Source organism: Berghia stephanieae, chromosome 6, assembly GCF_034508935.2.
Source record: "Berghia stephanieae isolate SIO BIC M18660-M18661 chromosome 6, UCSD_Bste_1.3, whole genome shotgun sequence".
In the NCBI taxonomy this organism is placed as follows: Eukaryota; Metazoa; Mollusca; class Gastropoda; order Nudibranchia; family Aeolidiidae; genus Berghia; species Berghia stephanieae.
Genome location: NC_088365.1, coordinates 65,880,054 through 65,895,247, shown reverse-complemented (window position 1 = coordinate 65,895,247; position 15,194 = coordinate 65,880,054). Strand labels below are relative to the sequence as shown.

General features: G+C 37.6%; 2 protein-coding genes across 2 annotated transcripts; one reads left to right on the top strand and one right to left on the bottom strand.

Annotated features, from left to right (window-relative positions):
• Nucleotides 1-518: 518 nt before the first annotated feature.
• LOC144975484 (phytanoyl-CoA dioxygenase, peroxisomal-like) lies at nucleotides 519-13,902 on the bottom strand. Its single transcript, XM_078919612.1, has 9 exons — nucleotides 13,751-13,902; nucleotides 11,245-11,318; nucleotides 10,044-10,207; nucleotides 9,437-9,605; nucleotides 5,613-5,694; nucleotides 4,861-5,042; nucleotides 3,649-3,798; nucleotides 2,287-2,430; nucleotides 519-1,762 (listed from the first exon to the last, which is right to left on the bottom strand). Exons 2-9 carry the CDS (start codon nucleotides 11,308-11,310, stop codon nucleotides 1,712-1,714), a joined length of 1,008 nt encoding a protein of 335 aa, XP_078775738.1. The 5' UTR covers nucleotides 11,311-11,318; nucleotides 13,751-13,902; the 3' UTR covers nucleotides 519-1,711.
• LOC144975916 (protein GVQW3-like) lies at nucleotides 12,398-12,970 on the top strand. Its single transcript, XM_078920103.1, has one exon. It carries the CDS (start codon nucleotides 12,398-12,400, stop codon nucleotides 12,968-12,970), a length of 573 nt encoding a protein of 190 aa, XP_078776229.1.
• Nucleotides 13,903-15,194: the final 1,292 nt, after the last annotated feature.

Here is a 15,194-nt window from a genome sequence, read left to right as displayed (position 1 = left end):
TGTTCCCGATTTGATGCAGTTCCTCTTTGTCTTGCTATTTCTTTGGTGCTTTTAACTTCAGATCTACAGCTTTTCCTGTATAATTTCCCTTTTTACTGGCACTGAATGACCTAAAAGTGGTGCAAGCGATATCAAACACTTAAAAACAAAAACCCTGTTACTGCATTTTGGCTGAAGGACCAATTGCTTATTCCATTATTTCTGACTCGTCTGCAGTGAGTATAAATATTTGTACTAGAGTAGTGCACCCAAAAAAAAAAAAAAATAATAATACAACCCATCTTAACCTCAAGGTCAAATCATTGAAAAATTTCAATCTTTTAAATTATTCATTATTTTCCCCCAATTTTGAATGGATTTACTGATGAGAAAAATGTCCACTTTCAAAATATTACGGTAAAAATAATCCGTTGCTGATATGATATGGGTTTTGCTTTTTTTTCTCAGGAATATTTTATTCAAACGCACCTCTCATTATATTGAAATATTCATAAAGAAAAAAACCTCAACGTTGGGGAAAAGCTTTCATTACCGGGTTTATTTTTCATCTTAAATTCACAGTCGGTATGGGAAAAACAAATAATAATAATAATAATAACAATAATAATAACAACAATAAACTCAATCATTCGATCATAATAAGTGATAACCACCACCAACTGTTGAGTTTTTTAAAAAATCGATTGTGTAAACCATAAAACATTCCCGTAATTCACCTCATTCCTTATAAAAGGTCATCATTAATTTGCATTAATAATATTAGAAAAAATAATATCAGTGCAGAACGGACATGACAGGGACAGCAAATGATGGAATATACCAGAACAATACCAAATATAGAGTATTATTGTCTTGATTGATAAAATGTCCATATAAGGGCTTTATGTTAATATAGAGCAGTTCCAGATAGACACGCTGCTTGATACCACTTTTGAAGTGATGGATGGCTTTGACTGTAGAGCTACCCTCTCCCGGCCAGGCGGAGTTGCCGTACCAGTGAAGTTGTGGGTTCGAGCCCCCATTGCCGCGAAGTTTTTAAAATTCTCTATTGTCTTCCGTCACTTTTCAACTCACTTCATCTCTTGTTATAGCAACAATATTGGGATTTTACTATTGTGTCAATTTAGCCATTTTGTACAGTGTTTGCATTGATATGACATCGTAACAATTATGGAAATGATGATAATAATAATAGTAATAGTTAATAATAGTAATAATAATAATAATAGTAATAATAAGAAGAAGAAGAATGATGATAATCATTATAAAGAAAAATGACAACAACAATATTCCTAGTAACAGTAATACAATCCAAGCCGTCTGGTCACCAGTTATTCAGATTATGGAAGCATCTGGTGTTTGATTATGAAACAAAATAAATCTGCCTCCCCTGTAACACATAATTTCACATCTTCCAGTCTAGACCAACACATTATAAAAGTCTAGTGTAGACTTGACTATTTTTTACTGATTTTTTATTTGTTTATTCGGAACCATTTTGTATGAGAATGGACCAGACCAGATGACTAGCAACTAGCAGACAAGACTACACACCATTTATAATCAATCGAATTTCATAGAAAAACGTCACACACATAAATGTGATTTATCACAGAAATAAACTCCAACTTATTAAATATCATGACAAGGCAAAGTTAGGGAATTCCCATACATTACATCACAACCCTGTATAATAGGAATTCCCGATGACTCATTCAAATCCCTTGCCCTTGACTGCACGACTCTTGATTCTCCAAATGTCCTGGTGTGAATGAGAAAAATTATCCATCAATCTTTATTATATTACACACACATACTCACACGAGTATTCTTACATTCAAAAGCACCCTTACCCATATATATGCATGCACAAACACATATAATCACAAAATACAAGAACATAATCAAAATCAAATGACTATCACACTTAAACATCCATGGGTAATAAATTATGTCATTTTTGACTTTATTTAAAAGGTGGGAAAAAAAACTAAATAAAACGACATCCTACAAAATCTCCATGTCTAATTGACAAACTATCGAATAATAATAATAATAATAATAATAATAATAATAATAATAATAATAATAATGATGATGATGATGATACATTTCTATAGCGCCTAAGCATCCACTTAAAAGTGCTCTACAGCGCTTAACAATTAACCCATACGCACCACCACCCTCCCACACACATTTAGGAACCAAAAAAGTAGAGGGTTTGATGTCATGACTTTTCTTCCCTATTGCCCTGGCCACATTTAGATCCAACTTGCCAACACTTACTTGGAATTCAAATTTTGCATCGTCAAAAGCGTCTCCAAATCTCTTCTTGAGGAGTTCTTGTACCTCATCTGCAATCACCTTCTGACTGGTGTGGGTCACGTCCTCTGTGTGACATGATGAACTGGCGTAGTGACACGAGATGGACTGACAATGACACAGATTGAACTCGGGTTAAAACAGAATTCAAAACAAAGTTTAACTCTCTCCTTACCAGGCATTTTTAGAATTTCCCCCGAAAATTCACTCCCACCCAACACAAAAATAGACTTTACTTACTCAAACAAAAAAGTAACAAGTGCATTCTATACAGAAAGATGTTCAGCAAAGTGAGCTCTACAACACAGAGTTTATTATTTATAGCTGTAATCAAAGCATTTCTTTACATTTTGTGATGTACAAGAGAAATCAGAATGAGAAACTGGGTGGGGTTCCTGACCTCCCATAGCGGGCAGGGGGGTACATACTGTGTCTTCTATCCCCTTATATCTGTTTTCCTACATGCTTTCTGTCTTTGTCTCGGAATGAGATTACTTGGTTTTGTCCCGACCCTGGCCGAAGTCCTTGGCTGGGAGGGAAACAGTCAAATGCATAGTTATTGTTTTGGGAGATGATATTTTTTTCCTTGTAAATCATCTCTCTGTTATGTATTATTATATTTGTTATTTTTAATGTCTAATGAAATGTAAGCATATGAGTGTATTCCTCTTTGTTGGATCTTGTGCTTGTGTCTGGGTGAGACTTATAGGTGATATTAGACTAAGTACATTGATGGTATGCTCTTGGAATATACATCTGATCCTTATTTGTTCCCAATTCCCCTTTGTCTTACTCTCTCTTGGGTGCTTTAATTGTAATTCTAGAACTTTCGACTATCCCATTTTCTTCCTTTTGACTGATATCCCCCCCCCCCCAAAATAAATCTAGATTTACAAGAAAAAGTAAAAAATGGGGAATGGTTCAAATAGGGATTGGATGCAGATTCCAAGAGCAAACTATCAGTATTGAAGATCACCTAAAAATGAGAATAAGGGGGGGGGGGGGGGGGGTAGAAGAGCTCACCAAACACCCCATATTGGGGAGGGAAAAAAACATTAAATGGTACAAACGTGAAAAAAAAAAACAACAAACAAACAAAAGAAAAAAAAATCCATCCAGGTATTTGATCACACAAGATGTTTACTTATTTGCAGGTCCGATAACCCAATTCACTATGGGCTCATTGTAATGAAAATCTCAAAAAGTGACACAAAATATTGTCCATTACAAGAATATTTAACTAGGCCAATAAGTGTGTTCGGATGTCAGACCTGCCTATATGAACACGTTGGTCACACAAGTGACAGATGTGCTTGCCTACTACACCTTTCTAAATCCATTGGTCCGATTGGATCCAGATCCATGGATGAGAATCGGATGAAAGAAAACAGTGTCGCCTTCCTCCATCTCCAAATAAACACGTTCCTGACTTGGGTCAAAGTCTTGAATTCCGTGGTACATTTTATTCACTCCACCCTGTCATCAATGTGAAAAAAAAAACAAAACCCATCAAAACCAAACAAACTAAAAAGGAAAATAATTATATATGGTATCTGTTCTGGCAGCTTTTAATTTCTGAACATTTTTTACTTCTGACCAGAAAGAAAATAAGATGATGATGATGACGATGGGGTCAATGAAATCCATCAATAACAAATGAGAAATATAAAATTTTAAAAAAGTAATTGAGCTTTATATAGCGCAACATCCACTAAATGTGCTCAAAGCGCTTTACAGGGGGTCCCTGGTCAACAGCAACATTTAACATGTAGGACGGGACATGGCGCCTGTTAGGCGATATTACAATTTTTCGGACAAAGACAACGCTGTTAACGGCAAGGTACTCATTTTACACCCGAGTACGGTGAGAGAATGTGAGTAAAGAGCCTTTTCCAAGGACTCAACTATGCGCTGAGCGCGAGGCTCGAACCCAGGACTTTCCGATCCGAAAGAAAGTGTCATACCACTAGACCACATAGCTGCACAATATAACAATTTCAAAAGGGGAAAAATCAATTCCACAAACAGATGTGGGTTTATTTTTGGGGTTTTGTATTTTGATAAAACACAAAAATGTATAAATCAGCCTAAAAAAAGATAAAAATACCAATTACAGAGCGTTTTGGACTCAAAACCCTTCTTCAACAATAAAAAAAGTTGATACATCATTTTAAATTCAGACGGGCGATAGAGGAGTATTAGGCACGTCCAGTGATGTATTTAGGAGGGATTTTCAGCCTGAAATGTTTCATCTTTGGTCACTGAAGCTGGTACTTTATATTCATTTTTATCCACATTTTTCAGCAACTTGTTATTTGTTTGGGTTTTTCTGGTTTTTTTTTCAAGTAAATAATGTATTAGTATTGCATCATCATTCTTCTACCAATGGAGCAAGTATTCCGTGTAAACCAATGGTCCAATATTGGTGACTTTCACAATTTATACAAGAAAATCCAAAAATGTTTGAATCACAAACTTCCTTAAAATGTATTCAGGTATTTTTTTATAATTGACCAATCCAATCCTTTGTTGACAAACCTCCCATTTTGGATACACGTGAGGCAAAAGAGCTCCTTTGTGACTTCCAGGGACGACGACTAGGCACCCATTTTCACGATTGACTTTCTGCATGGCCGTCCAAGAGCAGACGATTTTGTCACTGGGTCTGAAGGGGAAGTAATGCAAGTCCTGGTGCATGGGATGTCTGGACGTCATGTTGCCTGCAGACAAAGTTGGTGACACAAAAAGTTTAATTCACACCAAAGACTGTAAGAGGAAATTGTGTAACACTTTCCTCACGTCAGAGCCGAAGACAAGAATACAGTGTGCAACACACAAGATAAAAGAATAGAGATTTATAGTTGATCAGGATGGATAAAAATAAATCAAAACAAGGAGAAAAGTTGAATAAAAGAACAGGTGGACATGGAACAATATATACATACATACAGCCAGCCTAAATCTACCATAAGTTTCATGGAGAAGAGCCATAATTCTCAAACCAACACATATAGTCATTTACAAGCAAGTAAAACCCCCAATTTCTCAAAGAATTTTTAAACCCTCCCCCCAGAAAACACCAAAGTGACTCCATTGCAGAGAACGATCAAAGCTATGGCCTGGGCAAAACCAAATCTTCTTATTCAAGGCACAGAGACAAAAAGTCACACAGCAAGAGACTTGAGATAAAAAAATACCCCACTGATAACAACCCCTGTCTTTCTGTTTCTATAACTCTGGAACTCTAACAATTGAAGACAGAATGTTATAAAACAAGATGAAAGTCTTACCTGGGTCGGGGGGTTTGTTGATGAACATTGTGTGAATGGCGACGATCTCGGGACCGATGATGTTTTCCACGTAATCCACAACCTGTTCGTTTATGGAGAACAAGATTGGGGGAAAAAATAAAGCATTTTCTTATTCATAGGAAGTTGGTTGTGTATGTTGATATTGCAATGACATATCCTCTCTGCACACACTTATACATACCCACACACTCCCACATCCATCAATGCATACATACATACCCCCCCCCCCCACACACACAAATGTAATTAGTTTTAACCAATTAGAAAGCAGCTTTGAGTGACAATAAAATGCCATGTAAAAATATGAATATAACATCTTCAATAAAGAACAAAATATCAAACATGGAAGGTTTCGGGTTCAAAACCCTTCTTCAGTCAGTAACAAAATCACTAAATACACCAATGCATCCCTTCCAATCCAGGCAGATGTGTCTGTGATGTATTAACGTACTTACTATCTTTGTGATCTGCTGAAGAAATGTTTTGAGCACAAAACCTAAAACGTGACGTAAGGGCCTCTTTTTCGCTCACGAAGTGCCCAAATTCGCGACAAAATATGGGACGAAACCGTTTCGTGCTATTTTAAAAAATTAATTACGACGCTGTTTATAATTGAATATGACTGAAAGTTGGCATACAGTTAGAAAAGAGGTCATTTTAGATTATGTCAAGCGACAAAACTCGTACGATTACCAGAAGACCGTTAAAAATAGATTTTTACTTTTTGGAGTACAATATTTCTAAAACTACAAAGAGGAGAGATTTTGTCGCTCATAAGGTTATATATGCACATTTCTTCTATTTATATTTCAAATTTCATTCGATTATGATAAGTACTTTTCCCGTATTCTCACAAAACATCAACCCAATTTGCATTTCAATGAGTGAAAATATGGAGACGGCCATTTTGCTCCACCATCGCGCGACACGAAAATGACGTGAGTGAGGCAAGGCTGCCAGATGGCCAGACTTTAACCTGACCAAATTCGACTTCAAATGTGGCTAAATAGAAAATCATATGGCTTTCAATATTAAGACTGGCCCACTTAAAATGAACTAAATTTTAACAAACAGAAAATTGAATAGACTAGGATAAATGTCACTGAGACAAACATAGATGAATAAAATGTAAAAAAAGAAACAAAATTATATATTTGGCCACACACGTGGCCATCTGGCAACCTTGTTCGCGACAACGGATGACACAAATCCTCGTGCGCTTTTAAAAAAATTAAGGTATTGTTTCACTTTTATGTCATAGGGATAGTAGATTAACTCTCTCTCTCTCTCTCTCTCTCTCTCTCTCTCTCTCTCTCTCTCTCTCTCTCTCTCTCTCAAATAAATACTAAAACTAACATAAGCCATGGTCTCACGGGACTAATTGATAATAATTCAGCAGGCATTTTTCGTGTCATTTGTATGGGTTGTAGACACAAGATTACACTTCAGAAAAATTCCAAATGATCAATATTATGTATATTTTAAAACAAATTTATAGTTGACCCTAGCCATACAGCTCTTAAACTATACAAGTTAGAACTCTTCTGATGTCTTCATCATATTTTCTGATAATTTTGCCAAGTTTTAATATCTAATTCCACGTATTAAGCGAGATACAGGCACAAACCAGAATAAAACGCAGAAAAAGCGTCCCATATTTTCCGTATTTTTTTCTCTTTATGAGTCATCCAAATAAATGACATCTTTGAAACGGCATTCCTTTGTTATATATTAATGGATTTTCAAAATTCAAAAAGATTTTTACTCAGTGGAGATAGGGCTTTGATTTAAGAGTAGTATATCCTACAAAAATAGAAAACAAAAATTTTCATAGTCATTGCTAAATACACTCATATCTGGCAGGGTACAATACACTCACCTCTGGCAGCGTATAATACACTCATATCTGGCAAGGTACAATACACTCACCTCTGGCAGGGTACAATACACTTACCTAGGCAGTGTATAATACACTCACCTCTGGCAGTGTATAATACACTCACCTCTGGCAGGGTACAATACACTCACCTCTGTCAGGGTTCAAGACACTCACCTCCGGTAGGGTAAAATACACTCACCTCTGGTAGTGTATAATACACTCACCTCTGGCAGTGTATAATACACTCACCTCTGGCAGTGTATAATACACTCACCTCTGGTAGTGTATAATACACTCACCTCTGGCAGGGTACAATACACTCACCTCTGTCAGGGTTCAAGACACTCACCTCCGGTAGGGTAAAATACACTCACCTCTGGTAGTGTATAATACACTCACCTCTGGCAGTGTATAATACACTCAACTCTGGCAGGGTACAATACACTCACCTCTGTCAGGGTTCAAGACACTCACCTCCGGTAGGGTAAAATACACTCACCTCTGGTAGTGTATAATACACTCAACTCTGGCAGGGTACAATACACTCACCTCTGATAGTGTATAATACACTCACCTCTGTCAGGGTTCAAGACACTCACCTCCGGTAGGGTAAAATACACTCACCTCTGGTAGTGTATAATACACTCACCTCTGGTAGTGTATAATACACTCACCTCTGGCAGTGTATAATACACTCAACTCTGGCAGGGTACAATACACTCACCTCTGGTAGTGTATAATACACTCACCTCTGTCAGGGTTCAAGACACTCACCTCCGGTAGGGTAAAATACACTCACCTCTGGTAGTGTATAATACACTCACCTCTGGTAGTGTATAATACACTCACCTCTGGCAGTGTATAATACACTCAACTCTGGCAGTGTATAATACACTCACCTCTGGCAGGGTACAATACACTCACCTCTGTCAGGGTTCAAGACACTCACCTCCGGTAGGGTAAAATACACTCACCTCTGGTAGTGTATAATACACTCAACTCTGGCAGGGTACAATACACTCACCTCTGGTAGTGTATAATACACGCACCTCTGTCAGGGTTCAAGACACTCACCTCCGGTAGGGTAAAATACACTCACCTCTGGTAGTGTATAATACACTCACCTCTGGCAGTGTATAATACACTCAACTCTGGTAGTGTATAATACACTCACCTCTGGCAGGGTACAATACACTCACCTCTGTCAGGGTTCAAGACACTCACCTCCGGTAGAGTAAAATACACTCACCTCTGGTAGTGTATAATACACTCACCTCTGGCAGTGTATAATACACTCACCTCTGGCAGGGTACAATACACTCACCTCTGTCAGGGTTCAAGACACTCACCTCTGGCAGTGTATAATACACTCACCTCTGGCAGGGTACAATACACTCACCTCTGTCAGGGTTCAAGACACTCACCTCCGGTAGGGTAAAATACACTCACCTCTGGTAGTGTATAATACACTCACCTCTGGCAGTGTATAATACACTCAACTCTGGCAGGGTACAATACACTCACCTCTGTCAGGGTTCAAGACACTCACCTCCGGTAGGGTAAAATACACTCACCTCTGGTAGTGTATAATACACTCAACTCTGGCAGGGTACAATACACTCACCTCTGGTAGTGTATAATACACTCACCTCTGTCAGGGTTCAAGACACTCACCTCCGGTAGGGTAAAATACACTCACCTCTGGCAGTGTATAATACACTCAACTCTGGCAGTGTATAATACACTCACCTCTGGCAGTGTATAATACACTCAACTCTGGTAGTGTATAATACACTCATCTCTGGTAGTGTATAATACACTCAACTCTGGCAGGGTACAATACACTCACCTCTGTCAGGGTTCAAGACACTCACCTCTGTCAGGGTTCAAGACACTCACCTCCGGTAGGGTAAAATACACTCACCTCTGGCAAGGTACAATATTCAAACAATTCGTCATCATTCTGGAAATCTTGCAATTTGGCGACAGCCTTTTCTCCGGGAACGAATTCTGATGTCTCGATGGCTACGTCTTTCATAACCGTCATTAGTGGTATCGTGAGCTTTTCTTTGCAGATTGTCTCAAAACGTTTCCTGTCAATGAAGCCAAGGTGAAATTAAGTGAGAAACCGATAATGTGTGTTAAGGGAAAGGAAAGGAGAGAGAGAGAGAGAGAGAGAGAGAGAGAGAGAGAGAGAGAGAGAGAGAGAGAGAGAATGACAGAGAGAGAGAGAGAGAGACAGAGACTAATGCCATTCAAGAGACAAATATATTAGGTGTGGGAGAATATCTTATGACTGCATTCTTTATATTCTTTTCTTATATTCTTATTGTTTAAATGTGTAACATTGTCTCATATCAGTGTTATATCAGGGTGGTTTACGTATCCACATGATCCTGTAGAAGGAACGACATTGACGTCACTATTGTGATTGTTTTTAGCCAGCCATTTTGGTGAGTAGTTCTCTCAGTTATATTCATTTTTGTTTAAGGAATATACACATATGTATTAAGCCACTCTCCATCTCTTACCTGTAAAAATCCAATTTAGCAGAAGGCACCAACTTCTTTATGACTAAGAAACCATTTTCTTCATAAAATTTTCTCTGTTCAGCCGAGAGCAGAGATGATTCTACTGTATATTTGAAAGACCTCGGCGATGGCAGATTGGCTTGGGCAGAAGTTGGTTCAGATATCTTCAAGTGATGAGTTAAAGTCCATTGTTATAGAAAATGCCAGTCAATTGGTCATGATTGAAATGATCAAAATCGTTTGGTTACTAAGCTGGAAAGGAAGAGATTTGTCTTGATATAACCAAAAAATATTAAAGAAACTTTTATATCTGCCTAAATTAATGTGATAGTAAAGTCATAGTGTAGCATTCATGATGGAATCTCATGAACTCTCTATTGTGAAAATGAGTGATAACGCCTCGTGATTGGACAATCTGATACATGTGATCTATCCAAAATGGAGTGGACCACCTCCGGACATACAAATTCAACAGATCAAACACAACAAAAAGGCAACAGAGTTGTTTTTTTTTACATAAGCCACAAAGGAATGGAACAATCTGCCAGAAGAAATAGTGACAGCACAATGTCATGAACAATTCTTGGCCATTTTGCGCGAATACAAAATGGCACAGCACTTGTCGTCAGCATGTTGACATTGGCTGCCCTATTACCAAATTCGATGTGTCCCATAAAATCTCCATTTTACCAATCAAAACTTGTATAACATGCTGGACAACAGTCCATGTATTGTAAGACTCTTGGTGAAGATACGAATAAATTGTTGGATGGATATAAAGATTGTGATTCAATATATTTTTTTTTGTTCTTTTTTTTTGGGATAAAGCTGGTTAGATTTAAATGTCAATCCCTGACAGCAATACATATTAACTTACAATACACATTAACACGCAGCAATACACATTAAGTCACAGCAATACAAATTAACTCACAACAATACACATTAACATGCAGCAATACACATTAAGTCACAGCAATACAAATTAAGTCACAGCAATACAAATTAACTCACAACAATACACATTAACATGCAGCAATACACATGTCACAGCAATACAAATTACCTCACAACAATACACCTTAACTCACAGCAATACACATTAACACGCATTCACAGTCATCATAACAATCTTTAAAACCAGCACACACTGACAATGGGATATGACGTAACAGAGGTAATATTCAACACCAAAGGATACAACATTGCCAGGGTTGGTAATTCCTGCGGCCAAATGCTGTGCTATGGTCTGTAATCTTTCCGCCATGGCTCAGACTGTAAAAGGAAATTCATATATTATTTAATAAGGCAATGGTATGGTTTCCAGTCGGAAATGTCAGGGAGGAAAACATTTCAATGGATTAAATAATTGTATTTATATCAGCTGAAAACACAAATAAATGAAAGCACCCATCTGTTCACAAATAGCCATAAATATCTCACAAACATTTTATGAACATGGAGATCAATCATATTTGAAACAACTTGGCACTGATGAAGAAGAGTGAATGTTTTTTAATGCATCAGTCTTATATTGTAAAATAAGAGACGATTGTCTAAATATCACAGTGAATTATTTGACGCAGATTGAAGCTCGGCTTTAATGGGTTAAATTGTATTGTTTGATTTTTTAAAAATAACACACACACACACAGGGGGGGGGGGGGGGGGAGAGAGAGAGAGAGAGAGAGAGAGAGAGAGAGAGAGAGAGAGAGAGAGAGAGAGAGAGAGAGAGGCCCATCCTTTGCTCGTATTGCAGCGGCAAAGCAGTTACCGTGTACGTAGACACTCCCTTAACTTTAATCTTTGAATTTAAGTTTAAAAATTTATCAAAAAAGTGATACCTCTCTCCTACTCATAAAGCCCAAACTTTCCCGATTGCCACGAGGTGCTCGTTATGAGTTTTGTAGGGGCAACAGCGAGATCACAAGTCAGATTCTCTCTGACTCTGACGCTGTATACTACTACTGTACTGTACTAGTACTGTAAAATTGACTTGACTTTCAACAGAAAAAATATCAATACTTCTGGAACTGTTTGTCGTAGAGAAACAAATAAGGTATCATATTAAATAATTTTTCATGTCCCATCCACCTGACTGGGTCAAATTAAGATGTTTTGAGTTTGAAAATTTTATCAAAATTCAAATTCATACTCTAATATTTTAATTTTACTATCTATTAACTCTATTCTACGAGAGTTGTCCCAGAAATATGGTAAGTAGAGCCATATCTCCTGAACCAATGATGATATTCGAAATCTGTAAACCGGAGATTAAAGATAATTTTGTTGTGCATGAGTGCTGAATGTTTCAGCACTATTGACAAACAAGATTCTGATCTGCATAAAAAAAGATGGCTGCTCCCATAACTGAGTGGTCCAAAGAAGAAGTTCGAGCTGTAATAAGGTTTTTTGCTGCAAAAGGCAATTGTCCATCTGAAATCCACCCAGAATTGTTAAGCATGTGTGGAGAATCTGTGATGAGCTTCAAACAAGTAGTTTTCTGGTTCAATGAGATTCAACAAGGTCGATCAAATGTGCATGATAACCAATGCGCAGGGCCATCTCCTTCTGCCCATTCACAACCAAATATCCAACGTGTTGAGATACTGATTCGTGAAGACAGGAGACTGAAAGTTCGCAAAATTGCCCTTAGACTTGAAATGTCAAAATCTGCTGTCGAAAGAATAATCAAGCAATTGGACTTTAGGAAAGTTTCCGCTCTGTGGGTCCCGAAACAGCCGACAGAAGACCATCAGGCACAGTGTGCAGAAGTGTCACAGAACCTCCTTCAACGAGTCCATGATGAGCAAGAAATGCGAGTTGGACCTGGTGGAGACCTTGGGCCTGCTGACCAGTCTGTGCGTTTTCTTGACCAATTGATCACTGGTGATGAACCCTGGGTCCACCACAACATGCCAGAATAAAAAAAGGATTCGATGATCTGGAAACGTCCTTCTTCGCCACCGGCCAAAAATTTCAAAGTGCAACATTCAGCGAGAAAGTTGATGGCTACCGTGTTCTGGGATGCCAAAAGTGTTCTCTTGATTGATTTTCTGCAACCAGGTCAGACCATAAAAGCTGCCAGATACTGTGAAACTTAGAACAAACTAAAAGAGGCTGTACGACGAAAGAGACCCGGTCGGCTCAGCTGAGGAGTCGTTTTTCAACACGACATTGCCACTCCCCATACTGACACTACAAACATGGCAAAGCACTGGTTCCAAAGGAATGCGTGGGAAGTTTTACCATATCCTCCTCATAGCCCAGATCTCGCCCCGTCAGATTTCTATCTGTTTGGGTCCCTTAAGAGACACTTGGGTGGAAAAAAGTTTGACGACGATGATGAATTGATTTCAGAAATGGAGAATTCCAAGAAATGTCTTGACGTCAATTTTTTTTTTAGGGAGGGGGTATTTGCCCTCATGTCACGATGGAGGAAATGCATCGATCGGAACGGCGACTACCTTGAGAAGTAAATAAATGATGTCAAAGTTGATACTGTAAGTTTCATTCAATTCCATTCACAACTTTTTGAGTTACGAACTTACTTACCTTATTTCTGGGACAGCCCTATTATCTTCTCTAAACTCGAAAGAGGAGATCTAATAAAAATAAATATTTATAAAAACATTCTAATTCTAGACCGGTCTAATTAGATATAATTATCGCAACAATTCTTCTTGTTCACATTAATCAATTCTTACCACAGCTTTGGCTCTTTACTTTTCAAAACACATGATCTCCTCCCAATAAGGGAATTGTTGTTATTGTTTAGTAATTTCGAAGTTAAGTCCACAAGGATTGATTTGTTATTTCTTTTCCTCTACTTTCGTCGTCTCGAAGCTGAAGGGTCAATGGGTTTGTTTACATTTGGAAAAGAAAGAGTTCCTAACGTTCAAAGGTCATCGGATAACCCGTGACGAAAGAGTTCAAGGGTTGTTAGTTGTCACAACTGTCAACTGAAAAGTTTAAAAATTTAGACAAGTGTAATACATATAATACCAACAGGTGATAATAATGGCAAAATCTTTATTTTTTAAAATCTGCATAAAAATTACACGGGAGTATGTGTGTGTGTGTATGCGTGTGTAGTGTGTGTGTGTGTGTGTGTGTGAGAGAGAGAGAGAGAGAGAGAGAGAGAGAGAGAGAGAGAGAGAGAGAGAGAGAGAGAGAGAGAGAGAGAGAGAGATCGTAATATATTATATCCACTCAATTTCTTATCAAGAATCACTGAATCTTTTCTCTTTGTCTGTAACTAACAAACACGGGCTTTTGTATGTAGGCCGTCTGTGCCGCTTGCTTTTATTACATTTTCTTTCTTGGCCTTCTTTTGTACAGAACGTTGCAATTGATAAATATCCCACCCTTTTTTTTATCATCATGCAAGTGATTAATTGTAGTTTTTTTCCAAGTGTAATAATAAGATTTATTGATAACTGATAACCATCGTGGCTGACAGCCAGATTAACTCACTCCATCCTAGAGATTTTTGCTACTTTTCAAAATTGGAAAAAAAAAATGTATTAAAAATGAGCATGTGCATAGATTTATTTTATTCAACTACCATCAACATTTAAAAATGAAAAAACATTAGCTTTGATAAGTACTACGCCTATAATTTGTCTCAGAAAAATGTAATAAATAGGCATGGGGTAAAAATAACCCGGTAAACAACGGATATAGTCGGTGGTAGGGTTGAGTGAGTTAACGCCGATGAGAACAACCAAGGCATTGGAACACCCCGCTGACTCAGTTTACATTAAAATAGATAAATAGGTAGACAAATTGAGCGAGATGTATTTATTTATATATGAGCCAAGGTCAAAAGGTGCCCGTCTAGTACCAGTGTTAAGAAAATTTGATTTTTACTTAATTATGGGCTGTTTTCATTGGGTTAATGCTTGTAATCAATTGATGATATGAAGAAGAGAGAGATAAAATGAGATAGCTCAACATATTCTGTTCAACAGAATATGAAATAAACAATTTGAAAGTCAAATTTGAATGCAGTTTGGCATGTGCTTAAAACGAGGTCAACGCATCACCTTTATAGAAAGCATGTAGAAATTAAATGTGATGTTTTCGCTCACATGATTGAAATTTGCTAATAGTATAAAGTCAATATTTACTTTTAAACGCAATTGCAGT